Source organism: Trichomycterus rosablanca, chromosome 18 (genome assembly GCF_030014385.1).
Source record: "Trichomycterus rosablanca isolate fTriRos1 chromosome 18, fTriRos1.hap1, whole genome shotgun sequence".
In the NCBI taxonomy this organism is placed as follows: domain Eukaryota; kingdom Metazoa; phylum Chordata; class Actinopteri; order Siluriformes; family Trichomycteridae; genus Trichomycterus; species Trichomycterus rosablanca.
Window position 1 is genome coordinate 12428364 of NC_086005.1, and position 16271 is coordinate 12444634.

The 16271-nt window shown below is 43.4% G+C and overlaps 1 protein-coding gene across 2 annotated transcripts in view; it reads right to left on the minus strand.

Moving 5' to 3' along the window:
* vezf1a (vascular endothelial zinc finger 1a) overlaps nt 1-16271 on the minus strand; it is a 68606-nt gene that overhangs the window by 18524 nt on the left and 33811 nt on the right. For both annotated transcript variants that reach the window (XM_063014200.1, XM_063014199.1), the window contains exon 2: nt 5427-6214. In XM_063014200.1, coding sequence (XP_062870270.1) covers nt 5427-6214 — 788 coding nt within the window. The remainder of the gene's footprint in view (nt 1-5426; nt 6215-16271) is intronic.

Here is a 16271-nt window from a genome sequence, read left to right on the forward strand (position 1 = left end):
TACCACCAAGAAAGACAAACCACATCCAACAGGATTAACTGTGGACGCAAGAGGAAGCTGTCTGAAAGGGATGTTCGGGTGCTAACCCGGATTGTATCCAAAAAACATAAAACCACGGCTGCCCAAATCACGGCAGAATTAAATGTGCACCTCAACTCTCCTGTTTCCACCAGAACTGTCCGTCGGGAGCTCCACAGGGTCAATATACACGGCCGGGCTGCTATAGCCAAACCTTTGGTCACTCGTGCCAATGCCAAACATCGGTTTCAATGGTGCAAGGAGCGCAAATCTTGGGCTGTGGACAATGTGAAACATGTATTGTTCTCTGATGAGTCCACCTTTACTGTTTTCCCCACATCCGGGAGAGTTACGGTGTGGAGAAGCCCCAAAGAAGCGTACCACCCAGACTGTTGCATGCCCAGAGTGAAGCATGGGGGTGGATCAGTGATGGTTTGGGCTGCCATATCATGGCATTCCCATGGCCCAATACTTGTGCTAGATGGGCAAGGACTACCGAACCATTCTGGAGGACCATGTGCATCCAATGGTGGTGCCGTGTATCAGGATGACAATGCACCAATACACACAGCAAGACTGGTGAAAGATTGGTTTGATGAACATGAAAGTGAAGTTGAACATCTCCCATGGCCTGCACAGTCACCAGATCTAAATATTATTGAGCCACTTTGGGGTGTTTTGGAGAAGCGAGTCAGGAAACGTTTTCCTCCACCAGCATCACGTAGTGACCTGGCCACTATCCTGCAAGAAGAATGGCTTAAAATCCCTCTGACCACTGTGCAGGACTTGTATATGTCATCTCCAAGACGAATTGACGCTGTATTGGCCGCAAAAGGAGGCCCTACACCATACTAATAAATTATTGTGGTCTAAAACCAGGTGTTTCAGTTATTTTGTCCAACCCCTGTATGTATGGATAGATAGATGAATGGATAGATGGATGGATAGATAGATGAATGGATAGATGGATGGATGGATAGATAGATGAATGGATAGATGGATGGATAGATAGATGAATGGATAGATGGATGGATGGATAGATAGATGGATGGATAGATGGATGGATGGATAGATAGATGAATGGATAGATGGATGGATGGATAGATAGATGAATGGATAGATGGATGTATGGATAGATAGATGAATGGATAGATGGATGTATGGATAGATGAATGGATAGATAGATGAATGGATAGATAGATGAATGGATAGATGGATGGATGGATAGATAGATGAATGGATAGATGGATGGATGGATAGATAGATGAATGGATAGATGGATAGATAGATGAATGGATAGATGGATGTATGGATAGATGAATGGATAGATAGATGAATGGATAGATAGATGAATGGATAGATAGATGAATGGATAGATAGATGAATGGATAGATGGATGGATGGATAGATGTATGGATAGATGTATGGATAGATAGATAGATAGATAGATAGATGGATAGATAGATAGATGGATGGATGGATAGATGGATGGATAGATAGATGAATGGATAGATGGATGGATAGATAGATGAATGGATAGATGGATGGATGGATGGATAGATGGATGGATGGATAGATGTATGTATGGATAGATAGATGGATAGATAGATGTATGGATGGATAGATGTATGGATAGATAGATAGATAGATAGATAGATAGATAGATAGATAGATAGATAGATAGATAGATAGATAGATAGATAGATAGATAGATAGATAGATAGATAGATGGATAGATAGATGGATGGATAGATGGATGGATAGATGGATGGATAGATGGATGGATAGATGGATGGATAGATGGATGGATGGATAGATATATGGATGGATGGATGGAAGGAAGGCTAAATAGATGGATATATACATAGATGCATGGATGGACGAATAGATGAATAGCTGGCTAGATAGATGGATAGATACAGAGATGGATGGATGGACATATAGATAGATGGATAGATACAGAGATGGATGGATGGACATATAGATAGATGGATATATAGATAGATCCATAGATGCATGAGTGGATAAATGGATTAATGGAATGAATAGATGGATAAATAATCACTTTATTAATCCGAAAGGTAAAGTCAGGTATTACAGCAGCTCAAGGTACATTAAAGTAAAATGTATATAAGTAGTTCTGTACAATACTATGTAGGTAAATAAATATAATAATTAAAAAATACAGTATGTAATATAATAAACTATTATGAAAGCGTCCTGTGTAGTAAACATTAACAGATGTACAATGTAGGCTTAATAACCAAAGTGGCAGATCATGCTCCATGAGTCCATCCTGACAATGGCTCAGTGTACTATGATGTCCTAGTACAGTGATGAGGTGTTACAGGATAGTGTGTGATCGCTGTTGGTAGAAACAGAGCTGTCTGGCTAGAAGGTCATGGAAGGGGTTTAGTAGGGTGGGTTCAAAAATGTGTTTGTTATGCATTCCTTAAACTTCATGAAATGCTTGTTTGGATACATGATGAATCTAAAAGATTGTTGTGGCTGAGTCTTCCAGCAGGACAATGATCAATCCGATTAAGTCCCGCGTCCCCGAATAACTCCTAAAATGATCTGATGAGCACAGAATCAAGCTTTTTAGGGTTAAGTTTAAAGGACTGGTTTAGCATAGTCTACAACTGAAGATCTAGAGTATTGAGAAGTGCTGTTGAAGACTTTGTGCAACCTTACTCCCAACATACTACACAAAATACTAAAGACATGGTGGGAGACAAACTGTTTTACCCATCTTGACCAAGGGAGCCAATAATTCTTGTCAATTAGTATGTGAGGAGTGAGTTTTTTAGGTATTCCACCCACCTCCTTAATACAATTGCCCCATGGTGTTGATTATGGACTGGTTGCTAAACTTATGTAATAAAAAAAAAAAAAAAAAAGAGGGCCAATGATGGCTTCCAGTCCTAATTCATTACAACTTGACTCCATTGCTATTAAGGCACCTTTGAAACAATTAAAAAAAATGTTCCATCCTCCTCGGCTGTGCTCCTATCTTTTCTAAAGATCCATAGCCGGCCAGCTCAGGTTTCATCACAAAAATTACAAGCACCGTTCAAGAGCTGGTGAACAGTTGGCATGCTAAAAATGGCTGCCTTTCATCTCAACTTGCATTGCTCACCCTGAAATTAATCCTCAGATTATTAGTCACGCAGTGCCGGGAGCTGGAACAGGAGGTGGGGGGAGTCGTACTGACGCACTCTGACTGGAAATAGAGGAATGATGCAGTGCCGTGGACTCTTAAAGACGCCACGGTCTCGGTTAGCCGAGCGTGTTCTACAGGGACCGACGTGGTGAGCAAGAGGAAATCCCAGACTCATGTCTCACTGAATTTTTCACTGTTTTTTTTTACTCTCTTGGGTAGGTCACAGCGAGCTGAATGAATCCAGTGGAATCAAAACAGCCAGGCTTACCTCCCCTCCCCCTCCCGTATGGGTTGGTAGGGCCCGCCGCGTGCTGTGGTGCACAAAAGCAGCCAGTCACAACTATTCAGTGCGGTTATAAATCAGCCGGCGGTCGAGATAAATCAGCGGGAGCTAGACAATGTTAACGTCATATGGAGGAGCAGATGGTGAAGCCGGCGACGTCTTTGTACACGTATTTCACGACCGGGTATTAAAAACCACTGACCTCACTCCGTTCTCCCAGATTAGCCAACCCAACTAATAAAGCAGCAATAAACCAGTGTTAGTCAAACAGGAGTTTCTTAATGAATACTGGTAAAGTCAATACTGGTATTTAATTCACCTTTGTTAGTGGAATCAGGATGAACTGGTGAATTGTCCTAGTAATGATTATTTAAAAGGTTGATGATGGTTGCTTTATTTTGGTAAAGAATTAAATAAAGAAGTGATGCACAGAAATAAATTAAATAAATTAATTTATAAAAAACACATATTAGGTATTAAATTAAATTTAAAAACATTTAACAATTATAATGTACACCGATCAGTTTCTACACTCACTGTCCATTTTATCAGCTCCACTTACCATATAGAAACACTTTGTAGTTCTACAATTACTGACTGTAGTCCATCTGTTTCTCTGCATGCTTTTTTAGCCTGCTTTCACCCTGTTCTTCAATGGTCAGGACCACCACAGGACCACTACAGAGCAGGTATTATTTAGGTGGTGTGTTAGTGTGTGTTGTGCTGGTATAAGTGGATCAGACACAGCAGCGCTGCTGGAGTTTTTAAAAACCGTGTCCACTCACTGTCCACTCCATTAGACACTCCTACCTAGTCGGTCCACCTTGTAGATGAAAGTCAGAGACGATCGCTCATCTATTGCTGCTGTTTGAGTTGGTCATCTTCTAGACCAGGGGTCTTCAACCTGTGGGGCGCGAGCGGCTGTCTGGGGGGGGGGGCACACGAGACTGGCGGAGGACGCGGCAGGCATCCGCGATTGAGCCGTGGTCCACTAAGGGGAGGGGCGCATGGCGAAAGCCGTGCTTGGCATCCGTGCTCGAGCCGTGCCTTATCCAGGGGAGGGGGGGCGTGGCGGAAGCAGCGCTTGGTACACGCGACCGAGTGCTGTTCCACCCAGGGGAGGGGGGCGTGGTGTGAAGGGGGGCGGGGGTTGCAAGTCGTGCTCGGCACACGAAGGGGGTCGCACGCCTAAAAAGGTTGATAACCCCTGTTCTAGACCTTCATCAGTGGTCACAGGACACTGCGCACAGGTTGGTGGACTATTCTCAGTCCAGCAGTGACAGTGAGGTGCTTAAAAACTCCAGCAGCGCTGCTGTGTCTGATCCACTCATACCAGCACAACACACACTAACACACCACCACCATGTCAGCTCTGTGGGGGTCCTGACCATTGAAGAACAGCATGAAAGGGGGCTAACAAAGCATGCAGAGAAACAGATGGACTACAGTCAGTAATTGTAGAACTACAAAGTGCTTCTATATGGTAAGTGGAGCTGATAAAATGGTCAGTGTGTAGAAACAAGGAGGTGGTTTTAATGTCATGGTTGATCGGTGTATGTACTGTGTGTAGGGGGTTGGGGGGGGTATGATAATGTTTTTATTGTGAACCTTAAAGCCTTGCAGCAACTATTTAAAGATTAAAGGCGTGCTGACCGTCATGGACTTTCATACTCAGTCACATGACCTACATTATATCTAGATTTTATAGGGGCACTTGAAAACAGAGCTTCAAAATCCTGCAGATTTTACAGTATTCCTTTTTTACTAGTGGTCTTAGACCTTTGGCCCCCACTGTATGCCACCGTGCCAGTTTTGGGATGTCAGTGACATGCAGCTGTTCTTGCTGTGTGACTGCATGGTTGAAATATCTAGCTCATTTTTACCACGATCTGCCACTTAACAAGCTTCTGGCACAACTGCCCGGGTCTCAGACCACTCTGATAATGAGATGATCGATCATACCTGGAGAAGCCCTTCCCACAGACGGAGCAAACGTAGGGCTTGTGAACTCCACCATCGTGTGAGCGGACGTGGTAGGTCATCCGGTCCTTTCTCTTAAAGCGTTGCTGGCAGATCGGGCACTCGAACGGCTTCTCGTCCGAGTGCGACAGCTTATGTCGGTTCAGGTGGTAAACGTCGCGGAAGGCCTTGCCGCACATCTCGCACCCGTGGTTCTTCTTCACGGGCTTGGCCGGCTTCTTGGGCGCGCTCGGTTGGCACACTGCGCCCGCCGGGGTTTGCACCATGGTACCCACGCCACCCGAGATGGACGTCGCGGCAGTGGTGAGGATGTACGAGGGGTTGACGTTGTTGTTGTTCTCCCGCGTCATGCTGGACAGCAGGGGCACCATGGTGGGTGCTGTCGTGTGTACAGTCTTCTTGGGTCGCGAGACCATCTTGACTCCGGTGTGGCACGACTCGTGCCGTCGGAGGTGGTAGCTGTCGCGGAAGGCCTTGTTGCAGTAGCCACAGATGAACGGGGTTTTACTTTTGGGTTCTTTCTTTATTATGGGCATCGGTGCTCCGACGCCTCCGCCACCTCCGTGGCCCCCTCCGCCCCCCACTCCAGCTCCGTTGCCAGTCATGCCGATCATGCTGTCCTTGAGATCAGCAGAGCTCACCGGGGGCTTCTGGTCTAGTAGGATGGGCATGATGGGCTTCTGGTCTGGCAGCTCGGTGGTTGCATTGAGCAGGGGCAGAAGGCTGCTCGGGTTCACCTGGTGCTGGTGGTGCAGGGCATCATTGGCCTGCTGGAGGCAAAAAAAATGGGATTTTAGAAGGAATACTGACAGCTAGACATGAGCCAATATTACATTTATCACAGCAATTCTATATTATATAATTATTAAAAATGTAGACAGACATTGTGCCTTTAAATGTTCTATAGGAAAACTATATAAATCTCAAGCTGTGGGTCATTTTGCACCTTTTTCCTCAATCTGGTCATTTGAACTTGCTATTGCAATCGGTCTGCTGTGTTCCCAACCCCCGCGCTGGCCCGAGGAGAGCCACAGACTAGCACCTGCCCCTTTCCGACACACGTACAGTCATCAGATGCTTCATTTCATACAGAGGAGAGTCATGCTATACCACTTGTGCACCATGTTGGGTCCTGAGATCATCTGTACAGACATTTGTCAGCAGGTACAAAGAACATGGAACAGAGGTCTCCCTGCCAAGATTATATAGTTTTCAATCCATAGTGAACTTAAAACACCCTAGGTTTTGAAAGGTCATTGCATCCATCATCCAAATATGGGACATCCATATATGGGCAATGGTAGCCTAGTGGGTATAGCTTGGACTATCAATTGGAAAGATTATCGGTTCACATCCAGGCTCTGCTATGCAGCCACTGTTGGGTCCTTGAGCAAGGCCCTTAACCCTCATTACTCCAGCTTCACTTACCATATAGGAGCACTTTATAGTTCTACAATTACTGACTGTAGTCATTTGTTTGTTTGTTTATGTTTAACGCCATATCAGCACATTTAGGCTATTTATACGGCGGAACGTAGGTTGTATCTTAAGTCTGACTGTAGTCCATCTGTTTCTCTCCATGCTTTGTTACCCCCCCTTTCATGCTGTTCTTCAGTGGTCAGGACTCTCCCAGGACCACTACAGAGCAGGTATTATTTGGGTGGTAGATCACTCTCAGCACTGCAGTGACACTGACATACATGGTGGTGGTGTGTTAGTGTGTGTTGTGCTGGTATGAGTGGATCAGACACCTCACTGTCCCTGCCGGACTGAAAATAGTCCACCAACCAAAAATATCCAGCCACCAGCGCCCCATGTGCAGCGTCCTGTGACCACTGATGAAGGTCTAGAAGATGACCAACTCTAACAGCAGCAATAGATGAGCGATCGTCTCTGATTTTACATCTACAGGGTGGACAAACTAGGTAGGAGTGTCTGATAGAGTGGACGGTGAGTGAACACGGAATTTAAAAACTCTAGCAGCGCTGCCGTGTCTGATCCACTCATACCAGCACAACGCACACTAACACACCACCACCATGTCATTGTCACTGCAGCGCTGAGAAAGGGGGCTTAAAAAAGCATGCAGAGTAACAGATGGACTACAGTCAGTTATTGTAGAACTACAAAGTGCTTCTATATGGTAGGTGGAGCTGATAAAATGGACAGTGAGTGTAGAAACAAGGAGGTGGTTTTAATGTTATGGCTGATTCGTCCTCTTCCTCTACCATATGACCTTCAAATCAAGGGCATTAATATAAAGTTGCCTCCTCCCTTTGCCATGACGATCTTTTAGGAAAGCTATCAGATACGATTTTGCACTATGTGTCCAATTAGTCAAAAGAGCGTTTGTGAGGTGTAGGCACCGAGTTAAGGCTTGACTTGCAATCAGTGTTCCAATTCATCCCATGGGTGGTTTGTTTGTTTGTTTATTAGGATTTTAACGTCATGTTTGACACCTTGGCTACATTCATGACAGGAACGGTAGTTACTCATTACACAAGGTTCATCAGTTCACAAGGTTATATCAAACACAGTCATTGACATTTTAGTGTCTCCAGTTCACCTCACTTGCATGTCTTTGGACTGTGGGAGGAAACCGGAGCACCCGGAGGAAACCCACGTGGAGAACATGCAAACTCCACACAGAAAGGACCCGGACCGCCCCACCTGGGGATCAAACCCAGGACCTTCCTGCTACCCACTTGGCCACCGTGCCACCCAGGCCACTGGAGTAACTGCACACCGACCTCACAATACACATGATGGTCAGTAAATAAGAATAAATAAGGATGTCCACATACTTTTGGCCATACAGTGTAAATCATTTACACGTGCACATGAGCATTTGCCTTTAACTCTACATGCAGGTTTTTATTATCTTTGTATCATTACCAAGTCAAAAGGAAACAAATATGCTGTGTACTGGATCGTAAAATTGGGGTATCTTTACACCAGTGAGGTTTTAATATTTCAAAAGGTCATGTGTTTGATTAAAACAGTAGTCGTTTATTTTCTCCTGTCTTAATGCAGCAATGAGAGGTCAACTAAGAGTGGTATATGAGAGGAAAAGTGCAGTACTGGCAGCACAATCAGAGCTGAATTACATGGAAAAAATGAAATAATAACAAATAAATAAATAAAGGAGTTTCTACTTCAGTATCACAGACCTGCATTCCAAACTAATGCTCCAAACAATCACTCTCCCCTACGAAAGCTGTCCTGCTTCATAATCAGTCTCTGTTAAAGTCTAAATCACCACAGCACCCCCACAAGTGTAGGTGTAACAGGTAGCCAGACGCTGACCGGCTCAGTTAATCAGCAGACTAAACAAAGCTAATCAAAGCTGAGCAAACGTTTAAAATGCCACCAAGAAATCTGAGCTGATGTGTGATTGTGTTTTAATACACAGCCAAAGTTACAAACACTAAAATATATTAACAAAACTGGGCGCTCAGGTGGCGCCATCTGCGTGGTGCACCCCTCACACCATAGAAAACGACGACACGAGCAACGCAAAGCGGCACAGCCTTGGGGCTAGAGCTCATTTGGTAATTTCTTGCATTATTTTTAATAAAAGCTATTGCTTTGTTAAGTGAGCCATACCGGTCAGCTCAGCTCGCGACTCTTTTATGCTCCCAGATGCCTCTTTGATCATTTTTCCACCTAAATTCCCTGCACTATCAGTCCAGGTCTAAGCTTGTATTCCATTTGTGATGATGATGATGATGTATTCGGATCTGTCTGACCTTATATGCAGCTTCTCAACGCAAGCTGGAGACTTCTCCTACCTCTGAAACAACAAAAGCTGACTCAAAAAGGCCGTCCTGTTTACACGACACACTACTGATTCCAAGATCTGCACAAATGTAGAAAGTCAAGAACACTTTCTGGGTGGGTTTATAAAATCGATTTTTCGATTCGAATCGATCTTTATTTGAACGATCCGATATCGATTCATATAAACGCGAGATCGATCTTTTAAATACGCCCCTTTTTACGGTACACACGGAAATCTGTTACCCCCTTTAATTTCGCGTGACCAGCCACTGTTTTTTCATGCAACGAGATCTGACCTGCACATCAGTTTAGCATGGCAGAAGCTCAAGTTATGACCACTACACAACCTTTTGCACTGATTTTCGCTCGGCGACGGGTCGGTGCTGGATTCGGGAGGAACTCGGTGTTCGCTCTGCGATCAAAACTCGGCTCTCAATCGATGTGAGAAACAGCGAGGGGAAACACAGGGGAGAGGTTGTAAACAGGTGGGACAGGGGGATAATATAGTTTCTATCAGAATACATCAGCACACGCGAGATCGTTCTCTACAAAACAAAATATTTATTAACCTCCAACTCACTATAGAACAAGCCATGCTGCTCGTGTTGCCAAATCCACTCAGATTCATTTATTTCATCAGCGCACAAACTTTGATCTCTCGCTACTTGTTGATGTGCATGTTTGGACGTGGTATCATTAAACCTTTCATCACTTCTCACGTGTGTTTTCGTGACAAAACGTAGTTTTGGAGACCAGAGAAGCTCGCCTGTGATTCCCCCTGGTGATGGATGGTGTAGTGTAAACCCCCCATCGCCGATCAGTCGTGTAGTGTGAACATTACAGCGACCAGGTGTTAATCAGTGTCGTGTAGTGTAAACTTGGCATAAGCTGTTTACAATGTTGTAGCGTGTCAGATATATAAAATAATAATAAAAAATGAATGTTACTGTTTTCTGTTTTAGATTAATTATTTATGTAAACAAAATACACAAATATTTTTAATAATGAGTGTTCTTTGTACTGTACAATTATCACATTCGTTCTCTGAACATCTGTACATATTTAAACAAAACCTGTTAATGTAACTGAAATATGCCTCAATGTGTTGAATCGAAAATCGAAGATCGAATCGAATCGGGACCTTCTGGATCGGAATCGAATCGATCCAGGAAATTAGTGGCGATACCCAGCCCTAAATGGGAGTATGACATTTGCATGACCAGTGGAATAATCAAAACAGCATTACGATTAACGATCAGATCAGCAGTGTGTCCATAAATCGCATCCTGTTATGGAACGGCTTGTTGTTTGGGCATTTTTTGGAAATCCTATGAAATGCTTAGCTTTATCAGTTTCTCACCTTCCAAATGACAAAACAGCAAAAATAGCTAATGAGAGCAAGCGAGCGAGAGCATTTAGATACTAAATACCAAGTGTTGGTTTCCCGATTACACATCATAAAAGGGAGAATAAGTAAGAAAGTGAAAGTAAAAACATTACCGCCAGACTAAGCAAAAGGCAACACATCACCAGACAGACACACAAGCATCTAAAAACAGCCAGTGATTCATTACAGCCACCTGATGATGACCCACGATGAGCACAACCCACTCAGCACTCGTTTAGACTTGATATCAAGATTGGCCTTGCGTAATCCGATCACAAGTGGACAGCAGAGACAAAGAGCTGTTTATACCTTGCATGAGTAAGACTTTGCGAATACCAGGGTTGAGAAATTCACACACACACACACACACACACACAACAGGCGCACTGGCACTTGAGAATGAGCCTAAACCAGCCCTGTACAGCTGGATGCTCAGACAGAACAATACAGGACTGAGCAAAGACAATCAGGTAGTAATGATTAACTGATAACCAATAAATAAGAACATGTTAATTCGGTCAGTTAAAATTACATGAATTACCAGAAGCTGATGGTTGTATTGCATCGAGAGCAGAGTGACACGTCTTTTTAAACACACGAGCGGTACAGCGTGCAGAAGCGGCATTCAATTTGAACGGACTTTCACCCAGTCCTTTCTTATATTGTCGCTCTCCGATGAAAAACACGTATCTCCAAAAACGTTCCAGGAAAACCACAGATGGCGACATTTACATACAATTCAGCACAGGAATAAAAATACATCTTTATCAGGTCGTCAGTCCGTCTGTTTCATATGTAAAAAGATACTCGTTAAAGAGATTGTGTGATTTTTCATCTTTTCATTGGTCATTTTGATATTCGCTGCTATGGACAGACAGATTTATACCCATAAACAACAGGTAAAAAGTGAAAACCGCTATAAGTGGAGATACGTGTTTTTCATTGGACAGTGACGATAAGCGTTTGGCTGGCATTATGAACATTATGGAAAGAACCAATTCAGTGAAAAAGACAAATATTCTTGGAAGAGTTAAAGGTAAAAGAGGTTCGTTTGTTTATTAGGATTTTACCGTCATGTTTTACACTTTGGTTACATTCATGACAGAAACAGGTAGTTACTCATTACACAAGGTTCATCAGTTCATGAAGGTAAAAGAGGAAGAGGACGGCCGATAACGAGATGAATAAGCCATTAAAAAACCTGAAGACCCAAACCGAAGATAGAATGTTCTGGAAAAACACTATATGGTCACCAGGAGCCAAAACCAACTTGACGATAATTAATAATAAAATTTAAAATATATTTATATATACAGTATTTATATTTATATTTATATATATATATATATATATATATATATATATATATATATACAGTGTATCACAAAAGTGAGTACACCCCTCACATTTCTGCAGATATTTAAGTATATCTTTTCATGGGACAACACTGACAAAATGACACTTTGACACAATGAAAAGTAGTCTGTGTGCAGCTTATATAACAGTGTAAATTTATTCTTCCCTCAAAATAACTCAATATACAGCCATTAATGTCTAAACCACCGGCAACAAAAGTGAGTACACCCCTTAGTGAAAGTTCCTGAAGTGTCAATATTTTGTGTGGCCACCATTATTTCCCAGAACTGCCTTAACTCTCCTGGGCATGGAGTTTACCAGAGCTTCACAGGTTGCCACTGGAATGCTTTTCCACTCCTCCATGACGACATCACGGAGCTGGCGGATATTCGAGACTTTGCGCTCCTCCACCTTCCGCTTGAGGATGCCCCAAAGATGTTCTATTGGGTTTAGGTCTGGAGACATGCTTGGCCAGTCCATCACCTTTACCCTCAGCCTCTTCAATAAAGCAGTGGTCGTCTTATAGGTTTGTTTGGGGTCATTATCATGCTGGAACACTGCCCTGCGACCCAGTTTCCGGAGGGAGGGGATCATGCTCTGCTTCAGTATTTCACAGTACATATTGGAGTTCATGTGTCCCTCAATGAAATGTAACTCCCCAACACCTGCTGCACTCATGCAGCCCCAGACCATGGCATTCCCACCACCATGCTTGACTGTAGGCATGACACACTTATCTTTGTACTCCTCACCTGATTGCTGCCACACATGCTTGAGACCATCTGAACCAAACAAATTAATCTTGGTCTCATCAGACCATAGGACATGGTTCCAGTAATCCATGTCCTTTGTTGACATGTCTTCAGCAAACTGTTTGCGGGCTTTCTTTTGTAGAGACTTCAGAAGAGGCTTCCTTCTGTGGTGACAGCCATGCAGACCAATTTGATGTAGTGTGCGGCGTATGGTCTGAGCACTGACAGGCTGACCCCCCACCTTTTCAATCTCTGCAGCAATGCTGACAGCACTCCTGCGCCTATATTTCAAAGACAGCAGTTGGATGTGACGCTGAGCACGTGCACTCAGCTTCTTTGGACGACCAACGCGAGGTCTGTTCTGAGTGGACCCTGCTCTTTTAAAACGCTGGATGATCTTGGCCACTGTGCTGCAGCTCAGTTTCAGGGTGTTGGCAATCTTCTTGTAGCCTTGGCCATCTTCATGTAGTGCAACAATTCGTCTTTTAAGATCCTCAGAGAGTTCTTTGCCATGAGGTGCCATGTTGGAACTTTCAGTGACCAGTATGAGAGAGTGTGAGAGCTGTACTACTAAATTGAACACACCTGCTCCCTATGCACACCTGAGACCTAGTAACACTAACAAATCACATGACATTTTGGAGGGAAAATGACAAGCAGTGCTCAATTTGGACATTTAGGGGTGTAGTCTCTTAGGGGTGTACTCACTTTTGTTGCCGGTGGTTAAGACATTAATGGCTGTATATTGAGTTATTTTGAGGGAAGAATAAATTTACACTGTTATATAAGCTGCACACAGACTACTTTTCATTGTGTCAAAGTGTCATTTTGTCAGTGTTGTCCCATGAAAAGATATACTTAAATATCTGCAGAAATGTGAGGGGTGTACTCACTTTTGTGATACACTGTATATATATATATACACACACACACACACACACACACACACACACACACACACACATCTACACAGAGCTCTAGACTAACGTTTTGCACTGGTTGCACTGGTGCACCTAACTTTTTTTCTTAGGTGCACCAGCACAAAAGTTAGGTGCACCCAAATTTACAGGCAAGGCAATATTGACTTGTAAATAACTAACAATCTGGTCAACATGGTTTCGTCTGATGATCTGTTTGCTGCTGCCTGACAATGAAGGGCAGTGGGGAGAGGGGAGACTTGGGCAGTGCATTTATCGAGGCATGTAATGTGTTTTATAGATGCATTGGGCTTTTTCAGCCTTTCAATTCAAAATGTATTAGAACCAGTCACAAATATACTATTGCCGGCCACTGTCTTCTTTACAGTTAATTATAGTATTACAGACTAATTATAGCACACTTATAAAAATTATAAAAATAATAGAGTAAATGTGTATGTATGTGTGTATATCTATTTATATGTGTGTGTATATTTAAAATTATATGTATATGTTTGTGTGTGTGTTAGAGTGTAATCTTAAATGCAGTGCATTATATTATCGGCTTTACTGAATCTTTTACACAGATTCCCAAAATCGCTTGCGGTGCACTCACTGCGTATTTTGACTACATGTATTCTAATATATTTTGGTCTTTTAGTTATTTTTATATTTTACTTAACGAAAATATTGTCGTGTATTTACTTTCACTATCGCGGCACTTTACCGCTAGCATTAGCCCCTTGCTACTGTAGAGGGTCGGCTCACCTAGCCGCTGTCCGGTGGGGATGCTGCGGGTCTTTTGCTGTGCGGTGGTGGAGGTGTGGGAATAAAAATATACAGTGTATCACGAAAGTGAGTACACCCCTCACATTTCTGCAAATATTTCATTATATCTTTTCATGGGACAACACTATAGACATGAAACTTGGATATAACTTAGAGTAGTCAGTGTACAGCTTGTATAGCAGTGTAGATTTACTGTCTTCTGAAAATAACTCAACACACAGCCATTAATGTCTAAATAGCTGGCAACATAAGTGAGTACACCCCACAGTGAACATGTCCAAATTGTGCCCAAATGTGTCGTTGTCCCTCCCTGGTGTCATGTGTCAAGGTCCCAGGTGTAAATGGGGAGCAGGGCTGTTAAATTTGGTGTTTTGGGTACAATTCTCTCATACTGGCCACTGGATATTCAACATGGCACCTCATGGCAAAGAACTCTCTGAGGATGTGAGAAATAGAATTGTTGCTCTCCACAAAGATGGCCTGGGCTATAAGAAGATTGCTAACACCCTGAAACTGAGCTACAGCATGGTGGCCAAGGTCATACAGCGGTTTTCCAGGACAGGTTCCACTCGGAACAGGCTTCGCCAGGGTCGACCAAAGAAGTTGAGTCCACGTGTTCGGCGTCATATCCAGAGGTTGGCTTTAAAAAATAGACACATGAGTGCTGCCAGCATTGCTACAGAGGTTGAAGACGTGGGAGGTCAGCCTGTCAGTGCTCAGACCATACGCCGCACACTGCATCAACTCGGTCTTCATGGTCGTCATCCCAGAAGGAAGCTGACGCACAAGAAAGCCCGCAAACAGTTTGCTGAAGACAAGCAGTCCAAGAACATGGATTACTGGAATGCCCTGTGGTCTGACGAGACCAAGATAAACTTGTTTGGCTCAGATGGTGTCCAGCATGTGTGGCGGCACCCTGGTGAGAAGTACCAAGACAACTGTATCTTGCCTACAGTCAAGCATGGTGGTGGTAGCATCATGGTCTTGGGCTGCATGAGTGTTGCTGGCACTGGGGAGCTGCAGTTCATTGAGGGAAACATGAATTCCAACATGTACTGTGACATTCTGAAACAGAGCATGATCCCCTCCCTTCGAAAACTGGGCCTCATTGCAGTTTTCCAACAGGATAATGACCCCAAACACAACCTCCAAGATGACAACTGCCTTGCTGAGGAAGCTGAAGGTAAAGGTGATGGACTAAACCCAATTGAGCACCTGTGGCGCATCCTCAAGTGGAAGGTGGAGGAGTTTAAGGTGTCTAACATCCACCAGCTCCATGATGTCATCATGGAGGAGTGGAAGAGGATTCCAGTAGCAACCTGTGCAGCTCTGGTGAATTCCATGCCCAGGAGGGTTAAGGCAGTGATAATAATGGTGGTCACACAAAATATTGACACTTTAGGCACAATTTGGACATGTTCACTGTGGGGTGTACTCACTTATGTTGCCAGCCATTTAGACATTAATGGCTGTGTGTTGAGTTATTTTCAGAAGACAGTAAATCTACACTGCTATACAAGTTGTACACTGACTACTCTAAGTTATATCCAAGTTTCATGTCTATAGTGTCGTCCCATGAAAAGATATAATAAAATATTTGCAGAAATGTGAGGGGTGTACTCACTTTTGTGATACACTGTATACATATATACACACACACACACACACACATATACACACGCACACATATACCTACAGTGTATCACAAAAGTGAGTACACCCCTCACATTTCTGCAAATATTTCATTATATCTTTTCATGGGACAACACTATAGACATGAAACTTGGATATAACTTAGAGTAGTCAGTGTACAGCTTGTATAGCAGTGTAGATTTACTGTCTTCTG